General features: G+C 41.5%; 2 protein-coding genes across 15 annotated transcripts in view; one reads left to right on the forward strand and one right to left on the reverse strand.

Moving 5' to 3' along the window:
* FBXO36 (F-box protein 36) overlaps positions 1-9,050 on the reverse strand; it is a 97,456-nt gene extending 88,406 nt beyond the window's left edge. The window contains exon 1 of the mRNA XM_024740638.1: positions 8,950-9,050. Within this exon, the coding sequence (XP_024596406.1) occupies positions 8,950-9,045 (96 nt within the window). The 5' untranslated portion in view covers positions 9,046-9,050. The remainder of the gene's footprint in view (positions 1-8,949) is intronic.
* A 490-nt stretch (positions 9,051-9,540) lies between these two features.
* The window catches only part of TRIP12 (thyroid hormone receptor interactor 12), a 151,667-nt gene continuing 142,538 nt past the window's right edge, over positions 9,541-18,669 (forward strand). For all 14 annotated transcript variants that reach the window (XM_024740622.1, XM_024740624.1, XM_024740627.1 and 11 more), the window contains exon 1: positions 9,541-9,682. The gene's annotated coding sequence lies outside the window, so the exon portion shown is untranslated. The remainder of the gene's footprint in view (positions 9,683-18,669) is intronic.

The raw sequence follows: 18,669 nt of genomic DNA on the forward strand, positions 1-18,669 counted from the left end.
ATGGAGGCTAAACAATACGTTACTAAATAACCAAGAGATCACTGAAGAAATCAAAGAGGAAATCAAAAAATACCTAGAGACAAATGACAATGAAAAGACGATGATCCGAAACCTACTGGATGCAGGGAAAGCATTTCTAAGAGGGAAGTTTATAGCAATACAAGGCTACCTCAAGAAACAAGAAAAAAAAAACACTCAAATAAACAATCTAACTTTACACCTAGAGGAAATAGAGAAAGAAGAACAAACAAAGCCCAAAGTTAGCAGAAGGAAAGAAATCATAAAGATCAGAGCAGAAATAAATAAAATAGAAACAAAGAAAACAAAAAATGTAAATCAAAACTACAATGAGGTATCACCTCACACCAGTCAGAATGGGCATCACCAGAAAATCTACGAACAACAAATGCTGGAGAGGGTGTGGAGAAAAGGGAACCCTCTTGCACTGTTGGTGGGAACGTAAATTGATACAGCCACTATGGAGAACAGTATGGAGGTTCCTTAAAAAATGAAATATAGAACTACTGTATGACCCAGCAATCCCACTACTGGGCATATACCCAGAGAAAACCATAATTCAAAAAGAAACATGCAACCCAATGTTCATTGCAGCACTATTTACAATAGCCAGGACATGGAAGCAACCTAAATGCCCATCAACAGATGAATGGATAGAGAAGATGTGGCATATATATACAATGGAATATTACTCAGCCATAAAAAGGAACAAAATTGGGTCATTTGTAGAGACGTGGATGGATGTAGAGACTGTCATACAGAGTGAAGTCAGTCAGAAAGAGAAAAACAAATATGGCATATTAACGCATATATGTGGAACGTAGAAAAATGGTACAGATGAACCGGTTTGCAGGGCAGAAATAGAGACATAGATGTAGAGAACAAACGTATGGACACCAAGGGGGGAAAGTGGCAGGGATGGTGGTGGTGGGATGAACTGGGAGATTGGGATTGACATATATACACTAATAATGTATAAAATAGATAACTAATAAGAACCTGCTATATAAAAAAATAAATAAAATTCAAAAAAGAAGAATCAGTAAGTGACTTAGCAAGATCACTAGATGAAAGTCAATTTACTGGAAGAAAAAATCAATTGTGTTTTTCTTAGTAGCTACAATAGGAAAATTGTAAAAGGAGTTTAAGTTACAATAGAACAAAAAAGTCAAACACCTAGAATTCTAAGAAGATATATGTAAGATTTCTACACTATAAGAAATCTTCTTTTTTTTTTTTCTTTTTTTGCTGTACGTGGGCCTCTCACTGCTGTGGCCTCCCCCGCCGCGGAGCACAGGCTCCGGATGCGCAGGCTCAGCGGCCATGGCTCACGGGCCCAGCCGCTCCGCGGCATGTGGGATCCTCCCGGACCGGGGCACGAACCCGTGTCCCCTTCACCGGCAGGCAGACTCCCAACCACTGCACCACCAGGGAAGCCCTGTAAGAAATCTTTGAGCAAAATTAAAGCACATCTAAGAAATTCTAAAAGTAAGGATATACTATATTTGTGGGTTGAAAACTTGGCATTGTAAAGATGTCGATTCACCACAAATGGATCATTACAATCCCAATCAAGACATCAATAGGTATTTCTGTGGAAACATAAGCTGATGGTAATAATAAATAAAATAACACAAATCGTGAGATGACTAACGAGTTAGAACAATGATTTTCATGGAAAAGTGAAGTTTGACTGATTTGGTATTGGAAGAAGACAAGGCAATATAAATACTTAAAGATTTCTTCAGTATTTGCTGCTTTGTACCAGGCACACTGCTGGGTGTTTTCCAAAGGGCATCCACAGAACCTCAGATCCTGAGATGCTCAGAGGAAAAGGGGTTTGGTAGTCACATGCCCGTACGAAAAGCTCGGGCTGCTGTTTCCTCTCAGAGATTCCTGTTGCACAGCAGGATTTTAAAGCCTCTGAGAAATTTCGGAGAAGAAAAGCAAATAGAATTGTGTCGCACCCAGGACTTTCCGATCTTATTTGATCATGACCTCTCTTTGAGAAACAGTGGCCTGGAGTGCTTTTTATATTTTTTGGTTCTCACCATTATCTGTGAAGTAGCCAAGGGTTGAACTGTCCATTTTACAGATGAAGAAATGGAACCGCAGGCAGGTGAAACATACACCAGGTCATATAGCTACTAGTACAGGATCTGCGATGCACCCTCAATTTTTCAAAAAAAAAAATTCAGTGCTTTTTCTAGGGTCAAACACTACTTTCATGTGAAATAGCATTTCAGAGATGGAATAAACCTTAGTGATCTCTTAGACTAGTAACCTTATTATGCTGATGGGGCAACCAGGGCCCAGACTAATCAAGTGTTTTGCCTCAGGTCAAGAGCTTACAGACTAGTAGCAGGAATAAAAGGATCCATGACTCAGTGACTCCCAATTAAGTGCTCTACTGCCCCATATAATTAGGAGGCAAATCTGTGTCAATGGAGGGTGAGACCAAATTAACTGCCCAGACTGAGTAGGCACTCAGAGATGCTGAATAAACGATTTACCTGGAAGATGATCCTGGAGCTCTATCAAGTCCTCATGTAATTTTTTAAAAATATAAATCTATTTATTTATTGATTTTTGGCCGCGCTGGGTCTTCATTGCTGCGCGCGGGCTTTCTCTAGTTGCGGCGAGCGAGGTCTACTCTTCATTGCAGTGCGTGGGCTTCTTATTGCGGTGGCTTCTCTTGTTGCAGAGCACGGGCCCTAGGCACGCAGGCTTCAGCAGTTGTGGCACGTGGGCTCAGTAGTTGTGGCTCACGGGCTCTGGAGTGGAGGCTCAGTAGTTGTGGCGCATGGACTTAGTTGCTCTGCGGCATGTGGGATCTTCCCAGACCAGGGCTCAAACCCGTGTCCCCTGCCTCAGCAGGCAGACTCAACCACTGTGCCACCAGGGAAGTCGTCTTATGTAACTTTGAAATGAGGATTTAGGAGCCATTTGATCACTGGGTTACGATAAAGGACTGAATATTGTTATTTTTAAAACTTGAATCACCTCGTTGGTATTATTTTCTCCTTCTGCCCTGAAAAATGCCACAGGCCACCTCAAAAACTTAAAAGGAATTTAAATTTCTGAGTAAACATGATTTCACAACTTTAATGGGGTACATCCTGGAGTGTCACAAGCTGCGAATCATTTTTCTGGAGTCTCAGATACGAGGAACAGGAGAGGAATAGTGTGGGAGAAGGCACGAGCACCTGGCTGATCGTGCCGTGCAGGGAAGGGTACGTTCACTGCAGGTGCTGCTGTCAGCAGGAGCCGGAAGAAAAAGCCAAGCGCTCCCAGAGGAGGCCCTGCAGGGCTGGGCTGAAAGTTCTGAAGTGCAGTGAAGAAGGGAAAAGCTTACCTTTAGGGGCAGAGGAACTTAAGAGCCTCTGAGAGACAGCTGAAGAACAGAAGGGTAAGTCTGGCCTTAAGCAATGGGGAAGAGGAAAGTAGGCAAATGCAAGCATCTCACTGACCTTTGTACTTTAAAAAGAGCAGCAGTAGTTCTTTCTGTGTAGAAACGTTTTGGTTGTGGCTGGTGGCCACCGGGCAGAACGGGCATCGTGGCTGTGAAGTGCCATCAGTGGGAAAGTTCCATTAAGGACAAGGAAAGAGTAAGCAGAGGCAAACCTGTTTACTCTCCCCTGCTTTATCTTCTCCACTCATATGACTCTTGGGGACCTTACGTGGAGGGGGGCAGGGCTAGGGCAGAGCATGATTTAGGGGTTCCTGGGCCCCCTGGGAAAATACCACTGTAATATCAAATTGACTGCACCCCATCCAGCTCCCCAAATGTGCGATCTGGCGTCTATTTGACATGATTTCAATTTATTTGAGAATTTTTGTTCTTTAAGCTTTACTGGAGGGCAAATAAATCTATTCAGTAGACCATCTTTGCCTGACTTCATTCTCCACAACTCTCTCTCTCCTTTTTTTTTGGCTTCACAGCTTGCACGATCTTAGTTCCCCGACCAGGGATGGAACCCAGACCACAGCAGTGAAAGCCAGTCCTAACCATGGACCATCAGGGAATGCCCTCCACATCTCTCTTTTTTAGCTCATTAGTACAATCACACACCCAACAAGGCAAGGGAGGGCAGTTCCCTAGTTTCTCAAAAGTAATTACTACTTACATTGAAAACAAAAACGAAAGCAAAAATAAACGTAAGGCCAGGGAGTTTCTAGACACTAAAATCTCCTTAAAATTTTACAAGCAACCATTACCCCAACTTGCACCTCCTCTAAATTTGTGGAATTAGGCTCACCCCCGCAAAGAAAAACACAGCAGGATCTTTGATGACACCGTTATTGATGCTGCCCATCATTTAGTGTGGGAAGTGGCTCAAAGGTGGTGCCGGTGAAACAGGAGGAAGATGACACACAGAGCAGGGCAACTTCTCAAAGTAAGTTATCCATTTATGTTTTCATTTTAAACCTTTATTGCTTTTCTCTGATTATAAAAATATTACTGTAGAAAAATTCAGATCTTTCAGAAATATGTGATGCAGAAAGTGAAAGCAATCTATAACTCCATCCATGAGTGAATCACTCTAGCTTATCCAACATTTCTTTAAAACAAAATAAAAAACTGTTGTTAATGTTCTTTTTAAAATGGGATCATACTATGTTTACTGAACTCAGCAACTTGCTTTCCTTGCTTAAGATTTTATTTGGTCTATTGAACAAATAAAAGATCCATCACATCTTTTTCAAAAGACTGAGTCATATTTTATGGAAAGACTTACAATTAGTTTACTTTGGTGTACATTCTTGCTCACATGTGAAAGCATTTTTGGATATAAAATCCTAGATATGGATTTGCTGGGCCAAAGGGTGCATGGACTGACATTTCTATTAGACTGTACTAAATTTTAAATCTTTCAAATTGAAAGATTTAAATCTTTAATCTTTTAACTTAAATCTTTCAATCTTTTAATTTAAATCTTTAAATCTTTCTGTGGATTGAAGTGGCACCAGCACAATTCTTTGTTGTGAAGTCGCTGAAATGACAGCTTCCTGTCACAGGCTGGCATGGGACCTCAGGTGTTCTCAGTTTGTCAGTGCTACAGCTCTAAAGCATGTGAAAAATATTTGCCACTTTTGGGGAGTGAGCTTTCGGATTTTTTTTCTTTTCAGATGACATTAGCTTCAGGTATCCTTTTGGAGTTTTGAGTAAGATTTAATGAGATAGATAAAGTAAGACTAATCTATTTTGTAATTCTTCATCCTTCTTTCATCTGCTGGAGTGACTATAACATATTGGTGCTCTTGGGGCAACCACCTGTGTTATTAGGAGCAAAAGGCCATATCTGCCAACTCTCATCTACTTAGCATATAGTTGCTGTTTCTAGCAGTTTCCCAATATTTGTCACATTAAACCTAAGTCACCAGTTCTGACCACCTTAAGCAACACTTCTATTTCAAGAGGACAAATTAGACAGAATTCCAAGAGTAAAATACTTGTAACAGTACCCTCCTGGACCTCATGGTCTAAAGTGATTTTTGCTTCCTCTGGACTCATAGATTTTAAAATGTTTGCGCTATTCATTAACTTGGCAATTGCTCAAGAACCTCCTTTGGACTTAAAACAAAAGTTAAACCATTAGAGTGTTTATATAAATCAAGTCACTAACTATATTTTTCTCACTAGACTATACGCTTCATGAGAGGAGGGACTTTGTTTGGTTCACTGATGATTTCCTGAATCTAGAACAGTACCTGGCATATAAAAGATGCTCAATATTTGTTGAAGGAATGATAAATTCTTCAAAGGCAGGAATCTTCTTATATTTTGCATCCCCACAGTAAATGACAAGTTGCTGATTAAAATTAAGGAAAGGGGGGCTTCCCTGGTGGTGCAGTGGTTAAGAATCCGCCTGCCAATGCAGGAGACACGGGTTCAAGCCCTGGTCTGGGAGGATCCCACATGCCGCGGAGCAACTAAGCCTGTGCACCACAACTACTGAGCCTGCCTTCTAGAGCCCACAAGCCACAACTACTGAGCCCGTGTGCCACAACTACTGAAGCCCGTGTGTCCTGGAGCCCATGCTCCGCAACAAGAGAAGCCACTGCAATGAGAGGCCCATGCACCACAACGAAGAGTAGCCCCCGCTCTCCACAACCAGAGAAAGCCCGTGTGCAGCAACAAAGACCCAATGCAGCCAAAATTAAATAAATTTATATTAAAAAAATAAAATAAAATCAAGGAAAGGATCTTCATTCAGAAACACAACTTAAGACTTTCTTAGAAGCTAAGTGTGAAATATCCCTGGCCTAAGTAATATTCAAGATTCTTTCTAGCCCTAACTCACTATGAATCTACTAGTTTTCAAAGAATTAGAAACCAATATAATATATATTATATATATAGAACTAGAGTAAAGAATAATTGGATAAATCTTTGATTTAGAAAGCAGGGCACTGATTTTTCTAAGCCTCTGAATCATCATTTTAAAGATCAGATTTGAGAATTAAGCTATATTGACCTCAAACTATATTCTCTAAGTCCCTTTTTTGAAAGAAAAAAAATCATGGCATCAAGTTATTAACTGGAAATGTCTCTATAAGCATAAAAGAATGATTTTAATGTCACTGTATAAGCAAGAAGGCAAAGGAAATACTAATGTACAATGTTTATATATTTTGAACTATGGCAATAGTGGTATGATGCTAATGAGAGATATATCTGCCTTTAAATCATTGTCAAATGTGCAGTTATTTGGATTTAAAGCGAATAAAAATAAAAGCAACGAAAAAGAATAAAAAAGGGAATCACAGTGAAAGAAGCATCCATTTAATCTGGAGCATATTTTGGATAATATACAACATTTTGAGGAATAAAGGCAGAAAGAAAGAGAAAATATGTACAAGAATCAATTTTAGAAAGTCATTCCAGAAAAAAGTACATCTTATAAAACACATTGTAATTCTAGTCTTTTAGTACTTATTTATGTCAGATTGTCTCTCACTGGATGTTTGGTTTCCTGTGCTGAGACTTAGAAAACTTATCTTGTGGTTAGAAACTAGCATATTCTCAAGATGGTTGACTGAAAAGACTATTTTTTAGATTTACTATTTTTTTTTTTACAACAAATTTTACTTTAAAAAGAGAGTGAATTAATCAGATTTGAGATTGACTCTCACTGGTAGAACTGTAGTGAATATACTCAGTCTGCTTAAAAGAAGAAAAAAGATCAGAACTTGCAAAGGATTTTACATATAAGCAATGGGACAGAAAAAAAACAGGGCCTGAAATAGATGAGAGTTTCTGACATGTTAAAAAAAAAAAAAAAGAAGAAAGAAAAAAAATTAAGAATACTTCTGGGGGAGGGGCAAGAAAAATGTCATGAAACAGTAGTTGAAGGAAGGCATGCGCCCAAGTTAGACTAGGGAGCAAAGTCTGAAGAACATCAACAACAGGACCATTCTTGGGGAAAACTAGTAACAGGAGGACTGCTATGGTTAATTTTCTAAAACAGAAAGGTAAACAAGTAATTTAGTTTGCTGAGGTTTACAACATTACAGTATAATACACTTATAATACCAGACTCGCAAGAATAAGACACACTCAAACAATTTTTAAAGACAAGCTATGGAAAAGGCTGTAAAGTAAAAATTAGAACATTCTAACTTACTTGAGGTAGATAAAATAGAAAATGAAGTCAGAATACATAAAATATTGCTTTCAATCACTCATGCTAGATGTGAAGAATTGTTAGGATCATACATCTTATATAGCAAATGGAAAACAGTCAACCCTAAAATAAATGTAAAAGAAGAGTAAATTTCTCTCTTTAAGAAATTAAAGAAATTCCAATTAAATATGTAAAAATTTTCTTTAAGTGTTCAATTAAAAATTTAAGTTCTATAGGCTATCAATTGATATTACGCTTGTAATATTTATAAATCTTAGATCTAGAAATAAATATACATTATTTCTATTTTAAAAGATGCTTTTGAAGCTCTAAAAATCATTGTCTATTTTATTGAAGGGCTCATGGAACAAACTGATAAAATATTCAATACGTACACCAAAACAAATATATACCAAGTTCTAAATTTCATTTTTTAGGAATACCATTTTTGAAAGTGCAAGGTGCACGAATATCTCGGTGACAGGTGTAAGCTCAGCGAGGAATTAGAAACGAGTTCCGAGTGGAGGACCCATTTAACTCGATCATTTCATGGGCACAATAAATCATCCACAAAGCCCACCTTAAACAGCTAAAGTAGTCATAAAAATAGGCCGATAGTTACTTGAGCGATAACATAATCCTCGGTCTTATTGTTGTGAAGCAGATGTCATAATGGGTGGGGCTGACGCGCAGAGCAGCTGAAACATTTTTGTACCACCCCCCGCACACTTTCAGTGGGATAGAAGGGGCTCCGACAAGGTAAGGAGAAAGCTCTGAACGATCAATCCCTACTAGAAATAAGGAAGTTTTGATGTGGCCTTGGTACACGTAAAGACCACAATAAGACGTGAAAAATCCCCCATAATTAAACCCTCCCCTGGAAAAGAGATCTTCCTTTTCTCTCCTCCCCTGCCGGCTCCTCCTTGGGACACTTGGCTGAGTCTTTCTTTCCCTCCTTCCCACGCTGAGGTGAGGCTGCACGCAAGCCAGGGACGCCTGTTTTTCTTTTCGCGCGGAGGGAACTCTGCGGGTAGGAACCCGGGGTGACAGAAGGGAGCGGGCGGCGTTGTGAGGAGGCCAAGAAGGCTCTCCGGGTACGAGCCGGGCTGGGGTTGGGAAGGGACACGCGGGCCGCTGGGCCCGCAGAGGAGGCCGAGGTGACGAGGGAAATCTCTCGGTTTGAAGCAGGGACCCGGCGCTTCCGGCTGGCCACAGCCGCTCTCGGCCTAGCGCGGCTCGCGTTCCGGGCTCCACCGGGGCGGGAAGAGAGTTACTAAAGAGGGTAACCGCGGTTCGCACTTGCCTGGGACCGGGTGACCAATAACTGGTAATAGTCTTTGCTCGGCGCCGGGCCTTGTCCTACAATTTCGAACAGAGTCTCCGGCAGCCACGACGCCATCTTGGGACGCCACCACCGTCGCTAAGACAACCAGGAAGGGGCGGGGCCTGATTGGGGTCATGGGGCAAGAGCCCTGGTTTAAATCGAACCCTACTTTTGACTTGGCGGGGTGTTTCTAACTTGGGGTGATTGTCCCCTCTTCCAAGGGTTAGAGGGAACTCTGAGCCGTGAAATTTCCACCTTGAGGTCCCGGGTGACCCGAAGGGGAATTAGTTCCTGCTACCACCGAGGGGAGGGGGTGACCCCGGCGGAGGGATACCAAGCGAAGCACCACATTCCCCTTCCTGGTCCCTCGAAGGGATCGGGAGGAGATCGCAGGCCGCTGGGGAAGTCGAGCCGGGCGTTGGGGGAGGGAGGGGCGATGTGATGGGCTGCGAGTAGGCAGCGGGGCCTGTCCCGCGGCCAAGCCTGTCCGGCTGATTCGAAGGGAAAAGTAGTTCCCGGAGGGTGTTGGAACGGGCGGGGAGGGAGGCGGTGCGGACGGAGGCGCACGCCGGGCGCGGTGCTGCGGCTCAGCTGATAATTGAAGGGACCCGAGGAGCCGCCGCCGCCGCCGCCGCTGGGGGGGGGGGGGGGAGCGAGTGGAAGTTACTGCCGCGCCACCGAGTCCGGACCGGAGACTTTGGGGCCCAACTAGGTAATTGGGGCGCAGTTCCGAGCGGCGGAGCCAGGCCTGGGGGAGAAGAGAGAAAGGGAGGGGCCGGAAGTGCAGGTGGGGGGTGTGAAGACGGCAAGGGTTCCCCGGAAATGGGATGGGGGGCCCGGAAACCGGGAGAGGGGAGGCTCCTGGGCCAGGGACGGCCCGGAAATGGAAACTAGGGAGCCGCTCGTGTGACAACAGTTGTGGGAAGCGAGGGTCAGAGGAGGGAGAGGCCGGAGTGACTTTAGACCGCAGTAAGGGGTTTCCTGCCGAGGGGGACGGTTGAGGGCGGGCGAGGCCGGAGACGGGGTCTGCGCTGAGCAGTTGCTTCAGCCGTGGGAAGTTGAGGCTGAGGGAGGATGACGCCGAGAGAGGATGCAGGGGGGCGTGAAAGAGGCCGAGAAACTTGGCGGAGAGGAGCAGAGCATCCTTCCAAATAGATCAGCGTGGAAATTGGGGGGAGGGGGTCAGGACCTGTGGGAGGGAGGTGGACCAGTTGTCGCTCCAGTCGTATTAGCATTCAAAGCGAGTCAGGCGATTAATTTATTTATATGTGGATTACATAAAACCTATTATAACGTTTGTCCATTTGGTTCACCCTCCCTCTCTCCTCCATCCTCCTGCATAGTGAGTGGGTTTCTAGTTCTGAAACAAGTTAGAGGGGAGTTCAGATAACGAAGGTGGTAAAATCCCCAATCCTGTCCTTTCTTCGTGTTGCTCCTTTTCTCAGAATAAGAGAAATCTTTCATTTGCTGGAAGAAAAAAAATAAAGATTTAAAAACACATGCACATCGTGGGGCGCGGGGGGGCTGGGGGTATCTTAGACATTTGAACAACTGCTGGGGGACGGAGGGAACTGGTTACCCCGTGTGGCGAGGAAGGAACGGAAGGGGCTGCTCCTAAACCCTTAAGACAGATTGGTTTGTTTTTGATAATGCCGTTTTACTTTGGAGGAGGTGTAGCTTAAGCTCCGTGCCTGGCGGTGGTTATGGTTCAGTTGCTTCGTTAGGTCACTGGGGGAGAGAGAGTGTCAGTGTGGGAACGTGGGACTGTGTGGGGCGGGAGGACGTTTAATAGCGCCGTGGATCTGTTCCGAGTGGACGTCTCACTGCTCCTCTGCTGCCTCCCTTCCTCGTCGGCCTTCCCCGATCTTGCCTGGACTGCCAGCTCACCCGATCCCCGGGCTTTCCTCTGGTTTGTAGGCCCTTCCGTGGTGTGTTGAACTTTCTGTTCCTCTCCAGTCTCTTTAGCTATTTTTGGCAGTTCATTTGTTAAAGACCTGGAAAGTTGAGGCTCAGAATCTCCTCCCCAAAAGCAAAACAAAACAGAAAAATACGGGGTAGAAAGTTGAAAGAGCTATTGAGTGGGGTAAAAAACCGACGTTCGGAACAAAGGTCCTAGTTGTTAGAGAAAAAGGCAAGAGGCCTATGTATGAGGCCTGTGTGTGTCGCATTTACCCGGGGCGGGGGGTGGGGTGGGGCGGGGAGCGGTTAGAGCTGAGGAGTGATATTATCAGAGGTTTAGAGACGATAAATGGCAGAGGGTTTTATTGAGGCTTATTTTCATATTTAGAGCATGCGAAGAGATCAGTATTAAGTGTGAATTTTAGAGGAGACACAGTTTCCAATTGTTTTAGAAACTCCCTGCTCCACATTCAGCCCCAGCTTTTATGTCATCTTTGTGAAATTGGGGAGCTTTTATTTCATTTATTTTAAGCTTAATGGAGCACATTAACATGGCTGGGGGTTGTGGACTTTGTCCACATCTGCCTTTCTGTGAATGTGCCAATATCCATAAGAATTGAAGAACTGTAATGAAGATTATCATTGTTTCCATTCGCTTCCCAGTTTTTTCAGGAGTTTGAGTGGTTTTTAAGTCTGTTCAGCTGACGTTTCCTATTTAATTTGTGTCCGTGAACAGGCTTTTTGTTTTATTTTTCATTTACTTTCTAAAAGTTTTAGAACACTTTTGGCAGCTAGAGTTCCTGAAGGTGCTAAACAAATATTTTTAAGATGAATGGGATGCTAGGCCAGGGTAAAATCAGTGCTTTCACCTAGCAAAGTAAATTTGAAGGAATGTTTACTTTTCCATTCTAACTTTCAAGCTTACTGCATTTGTTATCTGGTTAAGGTTGTATGATCCTATTTTAAGGACATCATCCTAGCAAAGAAGACACATGCTGGCCTGGGAATTCATAACACTGCCAGTTAGTAGCTGTGTGACCTTGAGCTATTCTCTGACCCTATCTGGCCTCCATTTATTTTAATCTGTAAAATGGGGGTGGGTATCCCTATCTTGCCTACCAGCTGGTTGTGAGATCCAGTGGACATAAGGGCTGTGAAAAACTACAAACTGCTAAGTAAGTTAAAGACAATTGTCATTAGCTTTAGAAAATGACATTATCTATTTTGAGGTGATTACAAAAAGATAACTTTCCTCAGTGGTGGTGGTGGGCGGTGTCTACGTAAGGTAGGTTGGAGATATGAAGTTTATAGCGCTTTATAATTTGAAGTTTCTGCTAGATTGGTAGTGGAACTTGGGCCCAATTTTTATGTTACAGTAATTTTTTTTTTGCATCAGTATGCTTGTTCCCCAAACATTGTTAATTCTGTTGAGAGAAACTTCAGACAGATTTCTTTGTGTTTTTATTATGGACAAAATTTATACCTATTCTGGTTTGTGGCTCTTATGAAATTGACTTTCTAATATCAGAGACTACAATTAAGGAAAAACATTTCTGAATCTTGATCTGTTTTCTTTACGGAATCTGGGGAGTTTTTTGTTTTTAATTCTTTTAAGTGGATGGGTGGGGTTCTTTGTGAGCAAATGTGATACCAATTGCCACTTTATTTTTGCCTTTTTCCTGAGGTAATTTGATGGACTCAGATTGAAAAAGCAACCTGCTTGTTGCTTTTCGTCTTCATTCAGGTTCTTGCTACTGCCAGCCTGACATGCACTTTTCCCACATTTGAATCATTTTAGGTTCACTGCAACTCACAAGCACTTCCTCCGAAGTTTCTACCCCATGACCCTTTCCTTTTATTTCTTTGTTATCTGTATGTGCTTCATTTTGTGATTATAGTGCTGGGTTTGTGGACATGCCTTGCTTTTGTTCCCCTGACTGAATTATATGCTTCCTGAGGGCAAGGATTATCTAAATGTCATTGTGTTATGCCTGAAGGTATACTCATAAACCTGATTGAAAATAACACCCATTTTCCTCCCCACTCCAACCAGTAATGTTACCCTGGCCTTGCTGGCTATGCAGCCAGTCTTCCTGCTTGGAAAGGTTCTTGGCCCCAACAGATTTCTCAGGATGCTGTTTGGCGTAGGGCTCACAGCCTCTGACATCTTCCTCACTACTGTGCCATCAGAGTGCCTGGGTAGGGTGGAAGAGTAAGAATTTGGTGGATATTATATAAGACATGTAATTTGTAGGTTGTTACATAATTTTGGTGCTTGTAGTTCTTAACATGTAGTGTTAGCTTTACATTTGTGTATTTTCTTTTAGTGCCTGAGTATAGTTCAGACAGCTATGCTACAGATTTCTTAAAGACATAAACCTCTAGCAAATTGTTCTTTACAGTCTCGACCTGGTCTGCTAGGTTACTCTGTACACAGTGTGTGCTTGCTGTTATTTATGGTAAATAGATAAGCATACTGATGCCGAACCAGTCTTTTGACTTTTATGTGAGTAAAACTTAACTTGGCTGATGTCCTGGATTTTTAAAAATGCAGTTCTTTATCCCAGTTTATTGATAGTTTCAGGGTATAGGCAAAAGAAGTTGTTTCGTAGACTGAAACAAGTCTGCTCGATAGTTTTTCTCTGAGGACTTAGAGATTTTGGTTTTGATTCTTCAGTAGTTTCATTAAACTGGATTAGCCAGAAGAAAAATCTTCTTGGCGATTTTTCAGACTTACCGGTTTTGTCTTGAGTGTGCAGGAGCTGTTAATAGTTTTGCAGTTACGCTTGATATAAAAAGTCATTCTAGGGGTCTAGAGTAAAAAAGCTGCCTGTTACTCTGTTCTTTCATTAATGAACAGCACTGTTCAAGTGAATATCTGATGTGAAGGTAAAAGACTTGGGTTCCAGTTCTGGCAATGCCTTTACTATGTTTGTGACCTTGAGCAAGTAATTTAACCTTTGTGAGCTTCAGGTGCCTAACCTGAAATATGTGGTTATGGCCACCGACCCTAGAGGTAATTGTCATATAAATGCTCAACACTCTTCAGGAGATTAGGCTACAGAGATGGATTGGAACACAGAGCCCTTCCTCCACTGGTTCATTGCTGCATTGACCATTCCCTCATTTGTTAACACTGTTCTGCCTAGAACATACTTTTATCAATGTTATGTATGTAGGTATTCTACTTGAAACTATTTTGAGCATAGAATAGTATTCCTTAGTTGATTATGAATTCCTTGAAGTTAGTCATTCCTCTTTTATTGCTAGAATCTAGCACAGTGCCTGGCCCTTAATAAATATTCTTTAAATGTTTATTAAAGGAATAAGTCTTGTGTGAATAAGATGATTCTGAAAGTGAAAATATTTTGTAATGGTTTAATGTAATGTCCTATTTGATTTGTTTTGATAAACATTTTGGATCACTATTAATGCTAACAAGATTTTGGGAGTTTTCTTCTTAATCTGTTGGTATATATTTTAGAGACTGTAAGTTACTTTGAATCATATATATTAAAAAAACTTAGGGCAAGCCATTTCATATTCTTCAGTTGTCCATTATTTGCATGTACTAGTTGATCTCTTAAATGCTTCATGAGGCCCTAAGTATGTTTTGAGACAGTGTGCGTGTTTGTTAAGTATAAAATTGAGGGGTATTTTTTGTTTTTGTTTTTTGTTTTAATAAATTTATTTATTTACTTTTGGCTGTGTTGGGTCCCTGCCGCTGCACGCGGGCCCCCTACAGCCGCGGAGAGCGGGGGCCACTCCTCATTGCAGTGGCTGCTCTTGTGGAGCACGGGCTCTAGGAGCGCAGGCCCAGCAGCTGTGGCGCACGGGCCCAGCAGCTGTGGCGCACGGGCCCAGCCGCTCCATGACACGTGGGATCCTCCCCAACCAGGGCCCAAACCCGCGTCCCCCACACTGGCAGGAGGACTCCCAACCACTGCGCCACCAGGGAAGTCCCAAAATTGAGTTTTATACATTTTAGCTTACTCTGTTTCTTTTTAGAAAGGGTGTATTTATTTCTATAAATATGTTATTACCCCTACATAGATTCTTGAATGCTATTTATAAGCTGAAGTGTCTATCAACAAGCCTTCAAGACTTCAAGTTACAGCATTTCAATGTGTATCTTAATCAACTTGTTGGCTGTCAAAACCAGTGAGTTCCACCCTGACTTCACAACTCCTACTCATTCCACCCATGGGCAGCATTCTGAATAAATAGATGTACCTTGTGCCATCTTAAGGTCACATTAACTCATTTTGAAGTCCTCGTACTGGTAAACATGTGTGATGCCCTGGAAACCCAAAGTGAGTTTGTACAGATAGCCTATTTGAAATTCACTGTTGAGTTGTAATTTAAGCTGCTTTGTGTCCTTAGAGAGTAGGTTCATGGAGATCATATGGAGGGCCTCCCCCAGCCCCCTTTTTAAAAAAAATTTGTAAAACCCAAGTGCTTGTAGTTGCCTTGTAAACAGCAAATGTGTGAAAATTCTGTAACTTCTATGGCCCCAGTATTTTGTAATCCTGTTTTGCACTCTTGGCTGCATGCAGTCAGATTGGGCTGTTTGTTCCTCTCTGAACACACCCAGGAACTTCATTCTTGCCTTGGCTTTGATTGTCTATCTACCTGGGTTGTCACCCCTCCCCCATCTTGTACCTTTTGTAGCTACATGTACACCCTTAACTTTCTTTTTTTAAAAAATTTTATTTTATTTATTTATTTATACAGCAGGTTCTTATTAGTTATCCATTTTATACATATTAGTGTATGTATGTCAATCCCAAACACCCTTAACTTTCTTTCAGTAGCTCCTGTAAGACTTTCAGTCTTCACTCTCTTCTCCCCTTCTCCATTCTGCAACATTTTATTTGTTTCAGTTATGGCTTTCACAGTCTGTCTTATTAGTTGTTTACATCTTTCTTACGATATCTTTGGCTTCTTGGGGGTAGAGGTCCCATTCTTCTCTCCTCACAGAGGCTGGCACAAGGCTCCAACATAATGTATTGTACATGGTAGGTGGCAGTGGTAGAGTTCATTTTGGTGACACATTGAGAAACTATATTGTGAAATAATAGTAAAGTATTGACACAGTTTACTGTGAACTTGCTTATTTTATTTTATTTTATTTTTTGGCAGCTTGCAGGATCTTAGTTCCCCAACCAGGGATCGAACCCCGGGCCCTCAGCAGTGAAAGTGCAGAGTCCTAGCCACTGGACTGCCAGGGAATTCCCTCAACTGGCTTATTTTAGTTTTTCAGGGCTTGGTAGCTGAGTGTAGGATCCTAGAATATAAAATTTTCAGAATTAGGCTCATTAAAATCAGGTACTTAAGGGATTGTTAAGGCACTGGACTGTTTGAGTGACTTGGTTACTCCAGGTTTAGCATTTGGGGATTATGTTCATTAGTAGATGAAAGTTTGTTTATATCATTACAAGTTTTTATCGAGTGCTTACTGTGTACCACAGGACTGTGCTGGGAAGAATACAAAAATGACTTAGTTTTTGTCCTTTGAGTTTCATTATGTTTCATTTAGTTGATAATCACTTTTATTCTTAAACTGACTTGATAACTATGTGTAATTAGCATAGAGAAGTATTCTGTAAATACTCTAAATGCAAGTTTTCTGCATTTAGAAAACCTGATATGAGAGTCTAATTTAAGAAACAGATGAATTAGGGCATGCTTTTTTGGCTGTACTGAATAAATTGTTGGAAGTGCCTTCATTGTACACATATTTCATCAGTAACGAATGCATGTGCATTTCTGGTTCCATATAAGGTTTACCCTCTTGGAGAGTGCTGAGGAGAAATAAGAGACTTATAAAATGAGATCTCTTATTTCAAAATGTACTAATATTGCAGATAAATTCAAATTGTGTCAAAAGAATATAACATTGTGCATATTTGTTTTTAAGTATAAAGTTGAGTTTTATACAGTGAATACTCAGAAGTTTAGAGAGAGACTGAAGTTATTGAGGAAGAATTTACAGAGAGAGGAGGGGCTTCAGCTGGCCCTGATTGTTCGGATAGGTGTAGAAAGGACCGGGAGCTTCAAGGAGTAGTTGTGGTGAGGGTCTAATGGCCCTCTGGAGTAGAGGGTCCACGTTTATGAAATAACAGGAAATTTGGGCTGAGATTATTGAGGTTCTTAAATGGGAGATTAAGAAATTTAAATTTAAATAGACGTGTTGGAGTTACGGTAGATACATGAATAGGCAGTGACAACATGGAAAGATATTTAATTTGTAAATGAACTGAAAAGAAAACTAAACGTGCTTTTAGATCTTATTTATCTTTTTATGAAATTGCTTCCCTTTCTAGGACTGTATATAAGGGTCTTTGTGGTAAGTTTTGGGGCAATAAAAGCAGTGGAGGTCAAACTTACTTTTTGTTCAGTTTCCCTGCTTAATAGTTTAAAAAGTTTTGTTCTGTAAGCAGGAGCTGGTTAAGTGTCGACTCCCACTGCCCCTCTGTTCAGTCACAGAATTCTTCCTTTAGTGGAAGCTGGCAGTCATTTTCCCTTAACTCATTCAACTATTGTTTATTCAGAGATTTTTAAAAAGTCAGTACTGTTTAAGAATTAATACGTGTTTTTTGTGAGTTACTCAGTTGTCAAGTCTTATTTATAGGAAAACCTTTTGCTTAGTATCTAATGCACTAAAAAAATGTTTAAAACAAAAGCAAATTGTGGTTTAAGTTTTTACGTATTTTTCAAAAGGTGCAAATCAATATTAATCAAGTTAAATATTTTAATAAAATATTTACCTCGCACTCTGGTTTATGTCACAGTAGACTATTTGTTACCCCTTTTACTTTTACAAAAGTACGTACAACAGGATTTCAAACATGGGAAATCAGGTTACATGTGGCTGAAGGGAAAATAAAGCCAAAGAGAATATTTTATTTGGGGGTCTGGTAGCCATAATGTTTAGCTTTCTTTAGCAGCTTTTGTTTCTAATATGTTCTTGTAGACTGCTGTCTGTAGTTTGAATTAACTTGATTTTTCCTTATGTGGGGATAGCAGAGATGCTAGCTGTTAGTGCAAGTTTATGACGTAAAATAATACGTTAAGGTTGCATAGTACAAAATTTGTGGGGTTTTGTGGACTTCAGAATAAAAACATTTGTGAAGTCTCTGTATTTTACTGCTGCAACAGGCAGTAGTGCTTATTTTTCTGCAAGACAGTCATGCAGCTTCCTAGTTTTTTCCTTTATTAAGCATGTATTTCCATTTCTTCTGCCCACCTAGGGAAAGCGGGTGGGTTAGTCTCCAGAGGAAATTAGACCTGATGTCTGCCCTTCCATCTCAGATCAAAAAGTATTTGGGCCCTTCTCTCAGTAGATGGCAAAAATTAGCCTCGTTTTTTTGTTTTTGTTTTTTTCCTGTACGCGGGCATCTCACTGTTGTGGCCTCTCCCATTGCGGGACGCGCAGGCTCAGCAGCTATGGCTCACGGGCCCAGCCACTCTGCGGCATGTGGGATCTTCCCGGACCGGGGCACGAACCCATGTCCCCTGCATCGGCAGGCGGACTCTCAACCACTGCGCCACCAGGGAAGCCCACTAGGCTCGTTTTTGAGAAGATTCCGTAGTTCTTAACTTCGTGATCAGACCTGTTTGCTAATTATTTCTCAACTGTCATTAGGAATTTTAGTATTGATTTTCACATTTTGGCCTCAAAATACTTTTGTCAGAAAACTAGACTTTTAATTGCAGAGTTCATCTCCTCTTCACCCTGCCTTTTGACAAGTTTTGCCCTTCCAGTTACTGCTATGAGGTAAGACTTGGGGAATTTCA

The sequence above is a fragment of the Neophocaena asiaeorientalis genome, unplaced genomic scaffold (assembly GCF_003031525.2).
Source record: "Neophocaena asiaeorientalis asiaeorientalis breed wild unplaced genomic scaffold, Neophocaena_asiaeorientalis_V1.1 scaffold388, whole genome shotgun sequence".
Lineage (NCBI taxonomy): Eukaryota > Metazoa > Chordata > Mammalia > Artiodactyla > Phocoenidae > Neophocaena > Neophocaena asiaeorientalis.